Source organism: Salminus brasiliensis, chromosome 19, assembly GCF_030463535.1.
Source record: "Salminus brasiliensis chromosome 19, fSalBra1.hap2, whole genome shotgun sequence".
Taxonomy (NCBI): domain Eukaryota; kingdom Metazoa; phylum Chordata; class Actinopteri; order Characiformes; family Bryconidae; genus Salminus; species Salminus brasiliensis.
Window position 1 is genome coordinate 16,357,985 of NC_132896.1, and position 19,775 is coordinate 16,377,759.

At 41.3% G+C, this 19,775-nt stretch overlaps 1 protein-coding gene across 3 annotated transcripts in view; it reads right to left on the reverse strand.

Annotated features, from left to right (window-relative positions):
* fgf13a (fibroblast growth factor 13a) overlaps positions 1–19,775 on the reverse strand; it is a 189,562-nt gene that overhangs the window by 82,178 nt on the left and 87,609 nt on the right. The window contains exon 3 of one of the 3 annotated variants that reach the window (XM_072663094.1): positions 18,942–19,104. The exons of 1 other annotated variant lie outside the window; for it this stretch is intronic. In XM_072663094.1, the coding sequence (XP_072519195.1) occupies positions 18,942–19,104 (163 nt within the window). Of the gene's footprint in view, positions 1–18,941; positions 19,110–19,775 lie in introns of all 3 variants that reach the window. One more of the 3 variants, XM_072663092.1, reaches the window with a different exon arrangement.

Consider the following 19,775-nt stretch of genomic DNA (forward strand, 5'->3'; position numbering starts at 1 on the left):
GAAGGCTTCCTACTAGATCCAGGGTCTTAAAATCTGGATCTTAATTTCCTGTTCTGTACTTTATAATTCTTGGTAGGTGTGACACTATGCGACCAATGAATTAAAATCCAGGACTGGAAACTGGATTCAAGGTCCTTACATGAAGACCTAGGTCCTAGATATTGGAGCATTGCTATGAGGATCTGATTGCATTCAGCGACAAGATTTAGTTAGTAAGGTCAGGATGTTAGATGATTACCACCTCAAAAGTGTTGGATGCAGCACAATCATTCCAGAGACCACAGTTCCACTGCTCAATCAATGCTTTATACCCCTCCAGTAGGTTCATGTTTATCTACTCCAGAGAGTCCCATTCTATTGGCAGTACTCCTGTATGGGAACTAGACAAGCTGTATGTGTGCATTTGCACATGTGGGTCAACAATAGGTGCCACTTTAGGTGCAAAGTAGCTGAATGCATTAACCAAAAGAAGTGTCCACAGACATTTGGACATATAGTGTAGTAATATATGGTAACACAAGGGACTGCACTATTGTATCTCTCTCTGTCTGCCTGTCTCTCTCCCTCTCTCTCCCTCTCTGTCTCTTATGCATAAATAAATGGACAAAAATAATTTGTTGTGCGCAACCACCTGTAAATTATTTGAGATTTGGGCTACTAAGTGCACAAGTTGGACTACCAACTGCATAAATCTGACAGCATGGCAAAAGTCCGTTTCACATAGAGAAGGATTATCTCTTCACATCGCCCAATCTATTATTAAGACAACCTGTCCAAGTTGTCTGGGCCTACATGGCTGCACCTCCATGTTAAAAAAGTGTTTAAAAAGAGAGAGACTAAAGATTTAAGAGACAGAATCTTAGCAGGTCTAGACAAAGAACATTACTGCAGATAAGTCTTTAACAGCCACGTCCATTTTCACAGCCAAGGGTTTTTTGTACTTCTAAACACAAATCATTAGGTATAATTGGCCGGTGTTTGGAGTAAATGGATTTTTGTAACTGGGAAATGATCAGGCTCTTGTCCAGCTTCCAGTGCTAATAGACAAGACAAAGATCTCTCCTTGTACCGGAAGCACTAAATCTGTCCGGTATCAGCCCTCTGCAAGCGAACATACTGTCTTACTCTCATCCACTCCATGAATCCATGAATATGTTTCAATAACTTTCTATTTTTTTCCATTTGCTGTGTTGCTAAATAAGGACCAATTGCAATAATTATGCAACAGTTTAGTTATTTCATCTAAACTGAAACTAAACGATCTTTCATTACAACTGCAGGGGTAATGTATCTAGCTAATGCTAGATAACTTCTAGTGTTAGGGACAAGAAAACCCTTGTTCATTTTTAGTGGTAGTTATCTTTTACTTTATTGTCATATTGTATCATTTCTATTGGTCCGTTTGGATTTGGATTGTTTGAATAATTTCTATTGATCTAGGCCAGCTTTCTACTAAGGAGATTTGCACGACAGCATTGATTTGGTTAATTCACGGTCTAAGAATGGCAACATTGACTTCTTTATTTTACAAAAGGCAACTTGCTGTAATATCTTTTCAATATAGCATGTCTGGCTGGACATTCATTCTAGTGATACTAATATGTGTAAAAACTCCAGATTAACACCACTGTGCCATTATCAGTTTCACATATGCTGCAATGTCAGCATAACGCCTGTGTTGAGAATGGTGTGTAAGGTATGTGTTATAGTAAAGTGGCCACTAAGTGTATGTATAAGGAAAGTGTTTATAATAAAGTGGCCAGTAAGTGTAGAGTTTCTAATAAGGTTGATCATGTTTAAGACAGGTTTAGATTCTAATACAGTGGTTTAGAGCCTGTAAACGTAAGGTAAGTGTTTCTAATAAATGGCCAATGAGTGTAAGTACAAGCTAGATCTATATAAAACAGCCAACAGTGAACATACTGTATGTACAAGATTTTGTTTCTAATAAAGTGGCCGACAAACTGAACTAAATTTCATCTAAACAGGTTTGTTCAACACAGAAATTGTTCAACATGTTGAAAGCACCACCACTATCATTGTGTCAGTGTGCTGAACAAGCAGCATGACCCGAGTCTGACATCACATAAACAACTGATATAAAAAAGCAATTGAGGAAAGCCACACAGTGACCCCTTTGTATCTTGACAGTATCTCTGCCCTGCTCTTCCTTCTGCCTGTGCCCTCTGTTTTTTTTCCCGGACACAGAGTGTCTTGCACCAGCACAGCTCTGGAGTCTGGAGCTGTTCTCCCAGTCAACCCGGCCTGCAGGATTAGCTATAAATAGCTGCTCCAATAGCTTGCCTGGAGAAGTAGATTACACTGGAGCTCCTTCTCTCTGTAGCGTAACTGGCCCTCATTGTCTAAACTTATAGCAGTGTGCATGACACACCACCTAGAGAGGGAAAGCAGGGAACATGCAAAGGCAAAGACAGGCGGATGATATAGATGGAAATATGCCTAAACTGAAAGAAGTGATATACGGATGTGTGCGACTGGGAGACGTCACGAAGATGGAAATATGACACATATATGAAGAACTGCCATGCATAAAAGCAGGCGAAATTGCATTCTTATTCCCATTCAGTTCATATTTATAGACGTGAGCTATGCGTCTTCTAGCTGGCAGTACAGAATGATATCTGAGTCCACTTCGATTTTGCTGTTTGCAAACAGACATTAGCTTATGGGAAGGAAATGCGGGTGAGGACGAATCATTGATTATGTTCAACAGAGGTACATGATATGAGGTTTGTTTAAAGGGCATCATCAAAACAATGCATTTTTAATATTTCAAAATATACTATTTCTTCCCCAGTCCATAAAGAGTCACTAAGCTTCAAAGCAGCACATTTTAAATTCAATTTGTGGCAGCAGTGCAATCCATCAAATCATGCACATATGAGCCAGCAGCTCCTGGTAATGTTCACATCTAGCATCAGAATGGGGAGTGGGATGATCTCAGTCATTTTAAGTGTGACTTGATTGTTGGTACCAGACTGGTTGCACAGAATGGCAGAATGGTGCAATAAAGAAATAGCATCCAGTGAGCGGCATTGCTCTGGACAGAAATGCTTTGCTGATGAGACAGGTCAACAAAGAATGATCAGACTGGTTTGAGAAGGGTACAGATGAGTGGAAAAGCATCTCAGAATGCCAACATATCAAACCTTGAGGCAGATGGGCTTTAACAACTTAAATACTTGTTGAGCTGCACATATGTCAGCCAAGAACAGAAAGCTGAGGCTGCAGTGGGCATAGGCTCACCATTAACAGACCTCATCTACTCCTGGTCACTTCATGTGACTAGTATTTAGATTGTCTCCTGATAAGATTTTAGCCACATGCATTTACACTGAGTAGTTAAATGCATCTCCAGTTAATCAGACTGAAATTCTTGTACACTGTTAAAAGTTCCCTGAGGAACTTTTGGAAGTTCTTCAATTTGAAACAGTGGAGGAACCTTATAAGATGATTTGAGGAATCTTGAAAAAAGGTTTTTAGAAGAAGAAGGTTCCTTGGGGTTTCTCAAAGCATCTAAATATGTTCCTCCACAGTTTCAAACTGAAGAACCCTAAAGGGTCCTCAAGGAACTTAGTTTTGGCAGTGTGAAAAGAAACATGCAAACTTTGCATTCGGTTGCAGTGGGTGGAGTTTTGGTTATGGGATACGTTTGAAGACATGGATGCGTCTCAGAGTACCTTCTGGGTGGTTTGAAGATTTGCATCTGTTTTAAATTCGAGGGTGTGCTTACGTGTGTATTTCCATGTGGCGTCGCATTATCCAGATATAATCCTGATACTCAAGATGCATGAAGTTCACTGGTCTTTGAGAGCTGCAGACTGAAAAATTATAGTCTGGTCTGATGATTCTGAATTTCTGCACACAGATGGTACGGCAACAACACCATGAATCCATGGAATAACCTGGCTGCTGGTGGTGGCGGTGGTGAAATAGTGTGGGGAGTGTTTTCTTGGCACACTTTGGGCCAATCATGGCTTGAATGCTGCAGCCTATTTGAATATTTGTTACTTTGAGCATGATAATGCACCACATTACAAAACAAAAAGAGCTTTGTGTTCTTTACTGAATCCAACAGAAGACCTTTGGGTTGTGGTAGAATGGCCCTGTCCAGTATACTATAGCGTTCCAAATAAAATGTTTGGTGCATATAAATACTGTGTACTTTTTGAAGAATAATTATATACAGGGCAGCAAATCTGTACAGAGGTCATTTGCATGTGTCACAGGCACAGAATCAAGATCAGCTGATTTAGTTGTAAAGGAAGGAAGGAGAATATAGGATGTTTCCTAAGCACTGTTTTTTTTTGTTTGTTTTGCTCTTGTTACACATCCACTTTAACTTAGGAAGATCTAATCTTTTAGCTGATTAATGGAGTTACAGTGGGAAAAATATTAAAATACTGTATGGCAACAAGCAAGAGTACTCCAGAACCCGAGTTGGAAAGCACTGGTTTAAAAAACCCAGGTGTGATCCAGGAGTCAGGCATTAAGTAATTGGTTAAAAGAATAGGCAACACTAGTTATTAGTCACCGTTGGATTGAAAGCAGTATTATAGTCTCTCTAGTGCTGTGACTAAGGTCGAGAGACGATAGAGCCTTCTCTCCCAGTGCCCTCACACATCCTTCCCACAGGCTGGCAGCTGAGGTGATGCGCCAAATTGGGTGTCTGAGCAAATCATTGGCAACAAGGCCCCGCTCTGCCTAACCCTCACAGGAGCACATCCAGCTTTACATAAGCTCCCCAACCCTCAGCCCAAATGCTTAAGTGTTCCTCAGCCCTGCTCTCTGCCCTGTGTGTTTGTTTTGTTAGTTTTCAGGACAAAAACGTCATCCTCCATGATGTGTGTGCATGCATGTGTGTCAACATTGTCAGTGCTGTTCTTTTAGTTTGGAAGCCACATTTAGATGACTGTATTCTCATTCATATGAAACTATTTGGTTGCAAATATATGCATCAAGTAATCCCAATACGCTAGTTGTGTGGAAATTGACAGGTTTCCACTTATCACTCTCCTTAAACTCTTAAACAGAAAACAGGTCCGCCACCCAGCGAGATGGAGAAAGTGACACTGTTCAAATAGAGGCCCGTCGAAGTCTAAATGGATCTGCCGAGTGCTTAGGTATTGATTTCCGTTTCGACAAAGTGCCGCTTCCGCTCTCTCTCTGGCTTCTCGGGCTGTCAGATAAAGGCCTCTACCTTTTTTTGGAGCTATTGTTGGAACTGCTCACTCCAAGTGTGAAGAGGACTTAAACAGCGCTTCACACCTCTCGCTGCCTCTGTTCCACTCTTGCTCCCCCTTCCTCTCTCTTCGCATTTCTCACCAGCAGAGCATGAGGAAGAGGGACTTAGAAACACAGTGATGAACGAGGGGATGGGGCATGATAAATGAGGGGAGCGGCTGAGAAGATGACTCGGGATAAATCACCAAACGAGGAGCTAGAAGGTAACAGTGCAGGGTAGAAGGAAGTGACTGATGCTATGTATGGTTTGCTATACATAGTATGTGTTATTAGCCTTCACAATACTGAGATTAAGTGGGGATAGGCCCTCCCCACTCTATGTATCCAAACCAAGGGCACTGCTAGACGAAAGACTCCCTAAAACTAGACTAGCAATGCCTCTGCCAACTGTAAAAGCCAATTACCAGCCTCCACCTGTGTTAAAAGACCTCAATGTACACGTTTTTTTTTTTTTTTTGCTGCTTTCAGAAGTTACGTCACGCCTCTCCCTCCTTCCTCCCCACCGCCACCAGCTTCGACCCAACGGCTGGGGTGTAAGCTCTCTAAGTTTGTCAGTTTGGCTACTGCTGAAGACTATCAACAAACGGTTTTACCTTGCTACCATCGTTCCCACCTCATTATTTATCATGATTAAATGTATAATTTATTGCCCTTATATCTCCAGAGTCTTCTTCAGGGATTTCATTATCATATCAAGACTTTGTAACTCCTTGGAATTATATAAATTGATTACAATTGATCTTTAACCCTTTACCAAGTGAGTTCTGTCTGTCTGTATCAATCTGCACAAAGTGAGCGTGAGGTTAATAAGAGATAGCATTATAGGCAAGTATTTTGAGAGTGGCTCCTTCAAACACAGCTCAAAAGAACAGGGCGGTAAAATGCTGCTGGTATGAGAGGTTAATTTTTATGTTGATAAACACAGATTGCATGTGTTGCTGTTTTAGGGATACACTGTATGTTGTGGGAATGCAAATGGTGAACCAGTAGGATTGCAGCTGAATGTTTGATGCTAAATGTTGAGTTCCATGGATGGGACTGTACTGACCAAGGACCAGTCACAGCAAATTCCACCAGTACTTCAAAAAGGAGTAAAATTAGAAACTACAATGCTACCATTTCAGACACACATAGGGTTTTGTTCCAGTAGGGAGACAATGAACCTCAAACTTGGACTGTTAAGGGGTTAAGGGGTTAAATATCACTAACATCTCATTTAGGTGTTTGTGGCATTTTATTCCATCAGGCCCCAAGTTCAGCCATGTCTCTCCTCTGCTGCGTTCTCTCCACTGGCTTCCTGTAGCTGCTGCCCGCAGCAGATTCAAAACCCTAATGCTGGTCTACAAAGCCAAGAACGGACTAGCCCCTCTGTACTTGATGGCAATGGTCAAAAGCCGATCCGCACCAAGAGCCCTTCGAGCTTCAAGTACGGCTCGGCTCGACCCGCCATCCTTTAAGATCCAAGGAAGACAAGCGTCCAGGCTTTTCTCTGTCCTGGCATCGATGTGGTGGAACAAACTTCACCTGGGTGTCTGAACACTCGCTGAGTCACTCGCTATCTTCAAACGGTCAGACTGAAATCTTGGGCGAAGAGTAGAGTACTATGGTCTCCATATTGACTTGTGTTTAGTAGTAGCTAAGCTTAGAGGTATCTTTGAGTTTTTAGTCTATTCAAACTAGCTGAGAGTATTTTGAGTAAATAGCGAAGCGCTTTTGTACGCCGCTAAAGTCAGATAAGAGTGTCTGCTAAATGCCGTAAATGTAAATTTGGATGAATCTCAGTATTTACATGGTCAAATAAACTTCATCATTTTAAGACCTAAAATGCAAACCAGTGTTAAGCATGTCACATCAAGGCTTCACTCAGTTACCAAATGTATCTTTTTTTTTGTGTATTTGCATTGTCCTAAATGTTCAAATGAGAAAGAGATACAAAGGGAACTGGTGGTGGACTGGCTTGGCTGAGTTCTTAATATCAGTTCCACATTACATCCCATCCCATACAACACATTCTGCAGCTTTTTATCAAGCGCTTGATCTTCTGTGCTACTAATCAGATACTCCATTTTATTGGAGTAACAAGAGTTGGAATGGTGGTCGTGTTAAAGACATGGGGATAACTAGGGGCAATCTTAGATGTCAATACCTCACAGAACCATCACAGTGGTTCACAGCTACACACTTAGCTCTTAGAGGTAAGAACTAGTCTAGAATATTAGCCCATGGCTGTCAGTTTTGATGGATGTTCTCTCTGTTCTGAGATCATAGCTCTCCTGTTCGAGCTGCAGTGTGTAGCAGTGTGGTGTTACACAGAGTGTGTGTGGGACTGCACCAGTCATCAGGCAGCTCCTCAGCCAGGCTGAAGTGCTGACTCTACAGCACAGCTCATTGCACAGCTTACACAGCTTAGTAGTATTTACACTCCAGCTAATGTATTGCTGTCTGAACAAAGTGCAGTAAGTCAATGCCAGCTGCTGGAAACAGCCTGTGTCTTTGTAGGAAACTTTGGGTCAACGCTGTGCTGGACACCACTGACTGCAAGCTATCCGCCACATTGCCTGAAGTGACTGAAGTGTTCTTTCATTGCAGAGTAAGTCTACAGGTGTGGGTTCACTAGTGAAAATGGCCTTTGGAGCAATACAGAAGAACCCTTTTTGGTTCCCTAAAGAACTTTGCAATAGACAGTTCTTCAAAGTACTATAATTGGCGAATGAGATATGTGAGCATGAAGACCTTCTAAAGTTCAAAGAACCCCCAGATTAAAGGTTCTGCATCAAATAAAAGTTTTTTTAGACTAGTTCTATTCAGGAGTATGTAAGAATCTTTATTTTTAGAGAACATTTAATGGCTCCTGGGTTATCTCTTTGATGACAATTCCAAGTTACAGATACACTCTAAAAAAGGCCTTTACATGCACAGTGCTATAAAAGACGCACCCTTGGTTCCCTACAGAACTTTTCAGTAGATGGGTCTTCGAAGAATTACTAGATAAGGTTTCTAGGAAGAACCTTCTATTAGTTTAGAATATTTATATGACAGGAATGTCTATTAAACCTGTAATCCTGTTCTTCATGCTCACAAATCACTCAAACAAGGTTCCTAAGAAAACCAAAAGTGTTGTTTTTTCTAGGGCATCACTTTATTTATTTATTTTTGTTCTATTTGTTCATATTTTCTATGAGTGTAATCTACATTTGTAATGCACGCTCTTACAAATAGCAGCGATAAAAAGGTTCTTTGAAAGAACCATTTTTAGAAACAAGATGTGTGTGTGTGAAAAGTCTCCAAAGAGCCTGTAAGAAAAGAGATGTACATCCAACTCAGGGACCTTTTAAGGGACCCCAGTTTATATAATGTAATTAATTATGTTGTGCAGTTGGGGGACGATGATATCCAGAAGTTCCAAATGAACGTATATCCCATTGGTCAAACAACTGATGCTATATAGGTTAAGATGGCAGGCTGCGGGTGCTTTGGGAGAGTTATGTATGTCTCAGTCCGAGAAAGCTGTAGGTAGCTGTGCGTTTGGAAGTGGGTCAGACTACATGGAGCTGGGCATACGCTAGACTGAACTGCCAGAGAGGCTTCTTAGGAAGCTTGAGGGAATTTGACAATTATTTAGACAGATTCATGCAGCCACTTCTGCGGAGGTTGGTCCATTTTTATCAATCTCTAACAAGCTGCAGTCCTTAACTGTAGACCAGCAAGGTGAAAGCTACCACTGGACGTCTACAAAAAACTTCATTATAGTTAACCATAGTACATCCCTGTGTAAAGAAATGAGCAAAAAGCCTTAATTATTTAAAGGTTTATGAGGTATCTGTAGGTCACTGCATTCTTAAGAATGATGGTTCTCATTGGGGCTAACTTTGCAGAATATTGGATGGTAGTCAGAAAAAAACGGCATTGCTAATTTGATTCTAAATATCTGAGAGTGACCTTCCCAGAAAACCTCCCAGCTCTGTGATATCCCGTTGTCATTATTAGCCAAAACAGTGAAGTGAAGGCACTGTGGTTGGCCTGGCTGGTGGGCAGTGTGAAGCTCTGAACCAAAAAGCTAAATGGAATGATTAGTAACTAATTACGCTAAAGAAAAATACAGATCATTGCAGAACTTTTTGACATACAGTATATGGACAAAAGTACTGGGACACCTGCTCACATATTGTGTCTAATTGTCTCTGCTGTTCATGGAAGGCTTTCTACTACATTAGAGGTCTTCAAACATGGACCTTAAATCCAGTTTCCAGTCTTCGACTGTGGCCCCTTTCACACCTGGCATTAACATGCATCCTGGGTGATCCGATCCTAAGTGGTCAGACCAAAATACAGGTGTGAACAGGGTACAGTGCGTCCCAAGGACACGTTGTGATCTGAGAGCTCAACCCACATTCGGAGGTGGTCAGAGACACATATGACCACATTGTTCTTATAGTGTGAATGCCAAAGCGCCTCAATGGACCCCAGACAGCAAAGCAACGCCCGCTACAACCGTGTCACTGCCTTAGCTGGAAAATCCGCAGTTACCACAAGACCACACCATCCACCGTCTGCACGAGTTAGCTGATCACGCTTCAACTACACAACTGTCACAGGAGACACATTTTAAATGGCAGGTGCCAGGTGTGTGAAGATTAGGATAGCAGATATCCTGTTTTTGAGGACTGCGGACTGCACACATTGGGCAGATGATGAAGAGCACAGCAAAGTGAAAGCTCCTGTTTAGGCCAGTTTTCTAAATGTTCACATAGTTTGTCCTGGTGCTGGAGGTGAAATCAGGTTGGGTGCTTCTGTGGTGGGTCTGTGGTGTGTTCTGCAGGTGAGGGGTGTGAAGCTTGGCTGTGTTACATTGAGGGTGAGAGTGAAGTGTTAATTAAACAGAGCATGATGAAAGCTAATGAGCCAACTCTACTACCTCCTCGCTGGCTCACCCTGTGCTGTCCCTTTAATATCTATTTGGAGACCAAAAGCAAGATGTTCGATAGTTCTTCATAGTGTAGCTCCAAATCATGCATCATGTCACCTCCACTAGTATTTTTCCTTGACAATTACTCAGTACAGCTTGCATAAAATTGATCCACAGATACAGTATATGGACAGAAGTATTGGGACCCCTGCTCATTCATTGTTTCTTCTGAAATCAAGGGTATTAAAAAGAGTATGTCTTGCTTTTGTTGAAGTAACTGTCTCTACTGTCCAGGAAAGGCTTTCTACTAGATTTCTACTAGCATTGCTATGAGGATTTGATTGCATTCAGTGACAAGATTTCAGAAGAGTTCAGGAGAGTTGGATCATCACCACCCCATCCCATCCCCAACTCATCTCAACAGTACTGGATGGAGCACCATCATTCCAAAGAACACAGTTCTACTGCTCCACAGCTCAATGCCGGGGCGCTTTCTACCCCTCTAGCCCACACCTGGCATTGAGCATGGTGCCAATAGGTTCATGTTTATCTGTTTATCTGCCATATTCAATCTGTGCAACTTAAAGTAGCTGAATGCACCATTTCACATGTGTGGTGCCTCCACATTCTGATAACACTGGATCTGATGCTATGATGGGATACTGAGCCTCTGTCACTATTGAGCTGCCATCTTGACTGTCACCAAAGTCCTTTGGCTTACCCCACATTATCATAACCATGACTTATTCATGCTGTATCTGTTTCTGAACCTTCTTACATAAATAGCCTGATATTGCCAAAAGAAACCATTTAGCTATGCTTAAAAATAAAACTGAATTAAATCAAGACTGTGACCCCTATTTAAACCTGGAAGTAACAGTATTATATATGGACAGAGATAATCCGCATTCAATTAAAAGTGTAAACACACCCAAGTCGTATTACAAACTGACTGAAATCTGATCACACAACCGTTTCAGTAGGTGGGCTGAGATGCATTTTGTACCATTTTAGTAAGATGACAGTCCACATGTCTCTGCTGTTCTGTATAAGGGGACGGGACAGCCTTCTGGACTGCCATCATTCACAGGCAGCATCGCTGCTCCCCCGTTCAACTGATGGCCTCCGTGTAGAGCTGGCTAGCTAAAATAAAGCAGCAGTCTGATATATTTTTATTTTGTTATTCACTGTCTTTCTACCGGAAAAGGTTTCTATGTGTGAACATAGAAGTAAACAGTCAGTTCTTGAAGGTGATGTGTTAAAAGCAGGACAAATGTGTAGGCATAAGAATCTGAGTCACTTTGACAAGGATCAAATCCATTAAGGCAAATCTTGAGGGTTTTTTCCTAGTATGAAGTGGTCTAAGAAAGGACAATTGGCTCATGGGCACCTAATGCTCACTGATGTGATCCATGGAGGCCCCACTTTTGAAAGCCCAACTTACAGGACTTAGATGATCTGTTGTTAACGTCTTGGTACTGGATGCCACAGGATGCCTTGTGTCTTGTGTAGTGCATGCCTTGAATGGTCAGATCTGTTGTGGTGGCAATGTAACAAGGGGGGGCTACTCAATATTAGGCAGGTGATGCTAATATTATGCTGTCAATTCTTTAAACCTTTTAAAGCTGTTCCCAATCACAAATCTGTTAGAACCCCATTATTTAAAGATGGTTTTACGTTTTATTGCAAGTCCATGATCTCAGTAACTCATGGAAGAGGCTAACTACTCAGTTGAGATCCAGACACTAAGCAAATTTAAAATAAAAAGGAAAAGGAAGTGCTGGATGAGTTGGAAAAGCGGGCCTAATTTGGAATAGCATAAAGCTTCATACAGCATCAGCTGTTGAGCTGAACCTGTGGTGGCTGTTGACTCCAATCATCTAGAATAAAAAAAAGAACAATCTGATTTGTCCAGTCAATGTAATAACAAAGCAATTACCAGAGTGCTGTGGTTACACGCAAGGGTGACTGATCTGGCGGACTGACTGGATTGCTTGTAAAGATGCTGGGATCAGTGAAGCAGTTAAAGCGGGTGTGGACACAGGGGATAGAAAACCTGCAGTAACTCAATTACAGCACTCCCGAACATCTACATCTAATGCTGTTCACACAGGGCACTGTGTAAGTGGGGAAGAGGCTAAGTGGATTACTGATTACTCTTTCAGAAAAGCCTATATCACAAGCAAGACTGCAGCTGTAACAGTCTGATGTGTGGCAAAATAAAGTTGGGGTTCTTCTGTGTGGTAATGGGGGTTCTGTGAAGTGTAGAAAAAACAGTCCGTTCCATTAATGGGTCCCTTATTTTGTCCTGATCTATCATTCTGGGCAAGTGAACTCAGGCATCAGGCTATGCTATGGACTTTTCCCCTTCTTATTAAAGGTAAAGGTAAAGGTGCACGTATTCGTCACTGTACAGTGTGGACTGTACAGCGAAATGTGTCCTCCGCATTTAACCCATCTGGTAGTGAACACACACTCACACACACACACGTGTTAGGGGCAGTGAGTACACACACACACCCAGAGCGGTGGGCAGCCAACTCCAGCGCCCGGGGAGCAGAGAAGGTAAAGGGCCTTGCTCAAGGGCCCAACAGTGGCAGCTTGCCGAGCCCGGGAATCGAACCCACAACCCTGTTATCGATATCCCGGCGCTCTAACCGCTGAGCCACCACTGCCCCAGATTATTATTACTCAGATAAGTAGGTATGACAAGGTGTCACTGCTGACTGCCCTCCAGACCATCTCCACCTTCTAATAGCCATCTGCAGCTGCCATTCACCCGCCAGCCGAGTCAGAGAACCCCACCAGCATGCACCACTCATCCCCCGGATAAGACTAATCCCCGCAGAGACTCTTAATAGAACCATTACTATTAACGGAACTAATCATATTGAGATCTTCTTCACACATTCATATAAACAAGGCAATCACAGATCCCTTGATAATACTTCCAAGTTGAAGTGAAGTAGTGTGAAATATCAGGCTCACTTGTATCTCTGTTACTTTTTAACACTGTGTATCCATTAGTTTTTACGTATTTCATGCTTTTTGCCATTGTTTGATTTGTTACCGGGTGTCGACCAGTGTTGGATAAGTTCCCGGTTTGAGTCTTGGTTTCTTTCAAGGTTTCTTTCTCCTGATCTGTGGGAGTTTTTTCTTTACCACTGGTTCCATTGGCTTGCTCATTTGGGGTTTGGACAGGGACCTGCTTTGTGAATGTATGACAACGTGTTATATGGGTAAGCCTGTACTTTGATGGAACAAATAATGATCTTAATTTCAGAATCTCTCGTTGCCTGTCCATTTTAGTTATTGATTATTAAACATAAACATATTGTTCTTTAATAAAAGCAAAAGAAAGCAACATATAGCTCATCACAGTGTATCACGGTGGTGTAGGGTCATTTCCCAAAACCTTTTACACTGAAGAAAATTATGAAACTGGATGTCAGGCCCTCGTTATCGCACCCTTCCCCGGGGTGATCCTAGGCCACCGCCCACAGGCCCATGTAAGGACTTCCGCCTTGTTTCATGTTCATTTGTGTTCGTTTCAATAATTTGTGTTTGATTCTTGTTCATGTGTTGCACCTGGGACTGGGAGCATCACTGACTTACTTACGGCCATTGAATTGAATCTCCTTGACTCTCCAAGTTTCTCCATGCAACGGTGGCATGTTAATGTAGGCTAGAGGTCTGATCTGGTTCAAGAGATATCCCAGTCTGGTTCTAGAGGAAAGCGTGTTGCATCGCTTCCTGCTCATGCTCCTTGGTGATCCCAGCTCACGAGACAGTCACGGTGTACTCAGGTTGGGCTTGCCTTGCTATCTAGTCTGGCAGCTGGCTCTCCAGCTACTCCCTTTGTTTACCCAGAGCGCAGCTCTGGTTTTCAGTTAGAGTTTCCCCTGTGTCCCAAGTGAGGCTTGTGGTTTCTGTTGTCACCTTCCCTTTAGCATATCCCTAGTTTTGCCCGGCTCAATCCCTGTCTCTCCCTGCTCCTCCCAGTCCCAGGTTTGTTGTGTTCGCCACTTTGTTTGTCAGCTTATGTTTGTGTTCTAGTTTTAACCCTTAGATTGCTGCACCCTGTTTGTTCTACACCTTACTTTGTTACCCCTTTTGCGTTCTAATAAACACCTTGCTTAGTTCCATCCCTGCTAGTGTTCATCCTGTCTTGTCTGGCCGTACACACCATGACAACTGGATAGAAAAGCCTTAACCCTTTAAGCCCTGGGCTTTTGTGTATTTATTTATTTATTATTATTATTATTCAATAATGTCTATAAATGATTATTATTAATAATAATATTAATAAACCTACTTAAAAGATTTAGTAACTACAATAAATGATGCATTATTTACTATAAATGATTCAGCAAATACTTAATTACTATAAATGATTCAGTATCGACTACAAATGATTCAGTTACTGCAATTAAACTAATATATACTTTATATGGTTTGAGTTTGAAGAATTGAAGTATGCGCTACATGCAGGTTACCAAGGTTTGAAGGGTTAATTTTTGGAGTTGTGGAACGCTTTATTTAGATTATGGACTGAAGTGCTGATTTGTACAGTTCTTTTTGTGTGTATGTGTGAGTATGTGTGTATGTGTGGTGTTAGGCCTGATTGTGATCAGAGGAGGGATTAGGGAGGCAGCAACAGATATTCTACTTGTGGCAACACGAGCTGTGCAGCCATGACATGTCCATGTGTGTGTGTGTGTTTATGTCTCCCGTTCCCGAGACGAGACGCTCTTGCCCTTAGAGGGTCTGGATGGTGCAGAGGGACCCCACTGTTCAGACATGCATCAGAACCTCCGATCTTAATGACACCCCCAAGAACATGTTACATAAGAAGCTCCAGCCTTTGGAAATTTAGTCACGTCCAAGCACAGCCGCAGTTAAACTGAATAATACATCTGTAGTACTTCAGCCTCTCTCTCTCTCCCTCTCTCTCTCTCTCACACACACACACATGCACACTCATCCACAAAAAAGCAATCTGTTTTGAACAGCTTAACCGAATACTGCTCGAGCGCAGGACTGTGCTTCCTTGCCATAATGTTGCTGCACATGTCTGCGCATCCCTCGACATCTTTGGATACAGCACAATTGACCTGTCCATGCTCTGCCCACAAATGCACTGCTGGTGCGTTGATAAGGATGTTAATAAACCTAATTAGAAACTGTAGCATACACTCAGGATTTTGTCTTTTAAATGTAGAGATTGATATTAATGAAAATAATAGTGTTAAGCCTCACAATGCTGTGAGTGTACTGCGTGTAGCCTTCCGGTCCTGTTTGCATGGTAGCAATTGTACAATGTCTGGCATTGCCAGTGATGGACTGTAACACATAACAAGTACACATACTTCACTACATTTACTTCACTACATTTTTGAGACCCTTATTGTCAACCCACTAAACTTTGAAGTCAAATATCCTATGAGTCTAATAGACAAATTGTATGCTTATAATTTATATAACTATATACTTTTGTTGTGCAAACCTGGCTGTTCTGCCCCCTAGAAGTGGAAAAGTCAGTCCTGTTGAGTCTGTAGGCACTATAGGCAGCGGCCTAATGAATTCTGACATTCCCACTAGTCGTGGCGATGCAGAAAAGCCTCCCTTCCCCTCTCCTCATCAAAGCAGCATTATGTGAGAAATGGTATATTTTTGCTCCTGGGCGTCCCCTACAGTCAGGAAGTGTAATTCACACTTTGGGACACCACTATAGGACATGCTTTACACATGTATTTCTAGACAAGAGGGATAAAGTACCGGCAAAGTAAAAGAAGCATGTGGACTGAGTTGGTCATTTAAAATACCACAAATATGACCAGCTAGCGGGATCCTGCCCGCTTCTCCAGAGTTACATAGTGCAGTTAGCAGGGTGCTGAGCCTGGAGAAGTAATAATAGAGACGCTATTCTCCCTATTACAGGTCAGTGGAGCATTACCATGATTTGGAAGTTGTTATTTAAAAAAATGCTGCAGAATGATGCTTTAAGTCATGCCCTAATATGCTTTTATAATGCCCTAATGTCCTGTGAGGTTGGGAAGCCCCTGCTGATATTGCGGGTGGATATATTCTTTAATATTAAGTGGCAGGAAACAGGACTATGAAGAAATAGGGCTAAATCATAATGTATTTTGACTATACTGCGTTTTTACAAACTGTAAAACTGTATAAAAGTATAAGTGGTCATGCTCTCAGCAGAATGGAAACTGACTAGTTAGATTTTTTTACTGGATTAAATGTTCCAGCATGAGTTATGGCACATGCATGTCATCATTAGTAAAAGTACTGTATTGTACTGTACTGCATTTCTATCAAGATTTGAACAAACTAGTAGGTTTCCATATTTGCCGGATAAACTATGTTTTTTTTTCCTCCAAGCGAGCATATCAGCTTAAAAAAGAAAAAAAAAGAGTGATATGTAACATAAATAAAGTACTTTTACTTTCACTCAGGTAACATTTGATTTAAGGGCATTTGTACTTTGACTCAAGACCAGGCTGCTTTTTATACTCGCCTACTTACAAATAATTCAACAAACTAATAACTCAGCAGCGCAGGACAGCTTAGTTCTGTAGCATTTAGCAACTGTAAACACTGCTAAATTAAATAGGGGGTTTGCCACTGTTCTGTACACCAGCAGTTGCTAAGCATGAATGATTTTCATGGGTGGTGAATAGATAGGTCAATTGGGGAGCATGTGTTTAGCAAACAGCACACAAAGTATCCAGTCACAGCGATTTGGTTTATCATTACAGCGCCTTTCCAACGTTGTTTCAGCGATATAAGTAGCATGTATTATCATCTGCAAGTGACCACATCAAAAACCTTGGATGGCTTACCCAGCGGCCTGACGATCTGGAAAGGAAAACTGTCACATTGGCATTTCTTAAACTCTACACACTCACACAGAGGCAACAGATAAAGCCAAGCCCTCCCTCTCCGGCCATCTGGCAGCATCCATTCGCATGCATGAGCTCAGACGCCCTCTATTGCAATATTCCAACTCTCATGCATCTGCAAGCAATGGACAGAAGAGGAAGGGGGCCAGGGGAAAGATGGGCAAGCCCTCTTTTCTTAGGTGTCCATCATAGTTCATATATATAATGCAGGTTCTCTGTATTCTTGCGTATGGAAGGGTAAAGAGAGAAGCACAACATCCTCGCCAACTCACTGACTGATTATCTTTAATCTGTACAGTCTATTAGTTTAATGAAACTTTGCTTTTCTAAATGTTAATAGTGGTCTGACTAAGAATTTATGATGCATTTACAGACATAATCATTAAACAAAGAATTATTATGACTTTGCTAAATCCAACTTAACAAATGACTGACCAAAAAAACTATATCTAATTTGTTCATCCACAATCTCTGGTGACGTTGCATAAGTTACGTAACTGGTGTAAAATGCTGTTAATTATATTATATATGATATTATATTATATATTATATTATATTATATTATATTATATAAGATTAGATTATGGTAGATTAGATTAGATGAAATTTAGGAGAATATCTTAGATTAGTTGAGAACAGACTGAATACATAATGTATGTTTTACTGAATACATGTTTACTTTCTATCACTAATTTGGAATAAGGCTATATTTTATTAGATTAGATTAGATTAGATTAAATTAGATTGAATACATGTATGTTTTTCATGCTATATTTCATGTTATACTTGATTACAATAGATCAGATTAGATTAGACCACCAATATTGGATCAATATTAGTACTAAGTGCATAGAGGGTAATCTATATATCTTGCATTAAATGACATTACTCAACAAAATCGGTTTTGACAACTCATGACTCATGAAGGATTTTGCACAGTCAGTTCTCTAGCTATGCTTAAGCTTCAGCATTAAGAATTTTAAGGAGACAAACAAACACAATAAAGTTTTAATTTAGCATAATAACTGAATATTTGTCATTATTTATTACTTTATAGTTACTGTGATCAGTTGTGGGGCATATACATCAGGCACCAGGCACAGGCGGTAGTGGCCTTACTTGTTGTACTTGTTGTAATCCATGTGATGTTGCACACGTTTGAATCTATCTTTATATATTTTTATACGCCTTGAGTAAGAAAGGCAATGGCGCAGAACCTAGAGGAACGGGGCATTTCAGACATATGATACAGAGTAGAAGAAGGACTGCAGCCAGCAGGGAAACGATGCACATTTACAAGCCAGAGAAGAAGAAGAGGGCCATAGGTAAGAGGTAGGTGGTCAGGGACTGGGTGTTTTATCATTGCTAATATGGACAATAGGGAATTTGATTGGATAGTAGTGACACTGTGCAGCTATGGCCTCCTATTATAATCCATTACTGTCAGGTCAGCAATAGACGAGTAAACAGTGTTCTATGACCCCTGTGGTTCTCTGTGGCTTTTTATTGGCGCATGCATTTCTGTACAAAAAACAGGACCCCCAGGCATGGAGTTGCCTCAGGGAGCATGGCCCACAGGGGACAAACGCGTGCGCGCGCACACACATATAAAAAGAGAAGGCGACAAGAAGGACGTCCCCTGTGGCATTCAACACTGCAGGCCTGAAGCACTCTCTACATACACACACACAGGAGGTTAGAATGCATAAACCAAATGCTTTCAAAAGGGGCAAAGAAAAAGCAAAAGCCAAAAAGAAACTTATGTCTACGGAAAAGAAGAAGCATATAGAAAAATGCATCAGCAAAACAAAAAAAGGGAGAGAAAACAAAAGTTGGATGAGTTGCAGACAAACCTTCGGGCTCTGCGCTCTCTTTGAGGACGGCTTGCTTCAGCGGGCAGCAGAAGATTTCGTGACACTTAGCACGAAAGGGGGAGCCTTTACTCCTTATATCCGCTGAATGGATGGAATCCTGCCGCAACATAATGTACTCCTGGGTACCTGGGGCAGCGTCATCCTGGACTGCGGCCGGGCCACAACAAAATGAACGCAGGGTTAGAAAAAGGGGAGAGAAAGCGCTCAGAGCAACAGAAAACCCAAAATCAACACAATAGAGGGGAAATGGCAAAGCATGAGAAACAAGCAAACAAGGTCAACAGCAACATCATCAGCAACAGTCATATTAACAAAACACACACTACAGCTAGATCATGAGAGAGAGAGAGAGAGAGAGAGAGAGAGAGGAAGAGAGTGATGGAGATAGAGAAATAGGAGGGAAAGGGAGAAAGAACACAAAAGAGATGGGAAAGAAAGACAGAAGAAAGGTCAGAAAGACGGAAAAAAAGCAAAAAGAAACAAAGACAAACAGAAAGAAAGACAAAGATAAAAAGACAGAAAGAAAGAAAAACTAAACATAAAAATGATGGATAGAGAGAAAGAAAAAAAAGGAAGACAGAAAGAAAAGCAAAGAAAAAAGACAGAAAGAAATAACAAGTAAAAGAAAAAAGACAGAAAAAAGGAAGACAGAAAGAAGAAAAGTCAGAAAGAGGGAAAGACAGAAAGAGGGAAAGACAGAAAGAAGGAAAGTCAGAAAGACAGAAAGAGGGAAAGACAGAAAAACAGAAAGACAGAAAGAGGGAAAGACAGAAAGAAGGAAAGTCAGAAAAACAGAAAGACAATAAGTCAGAA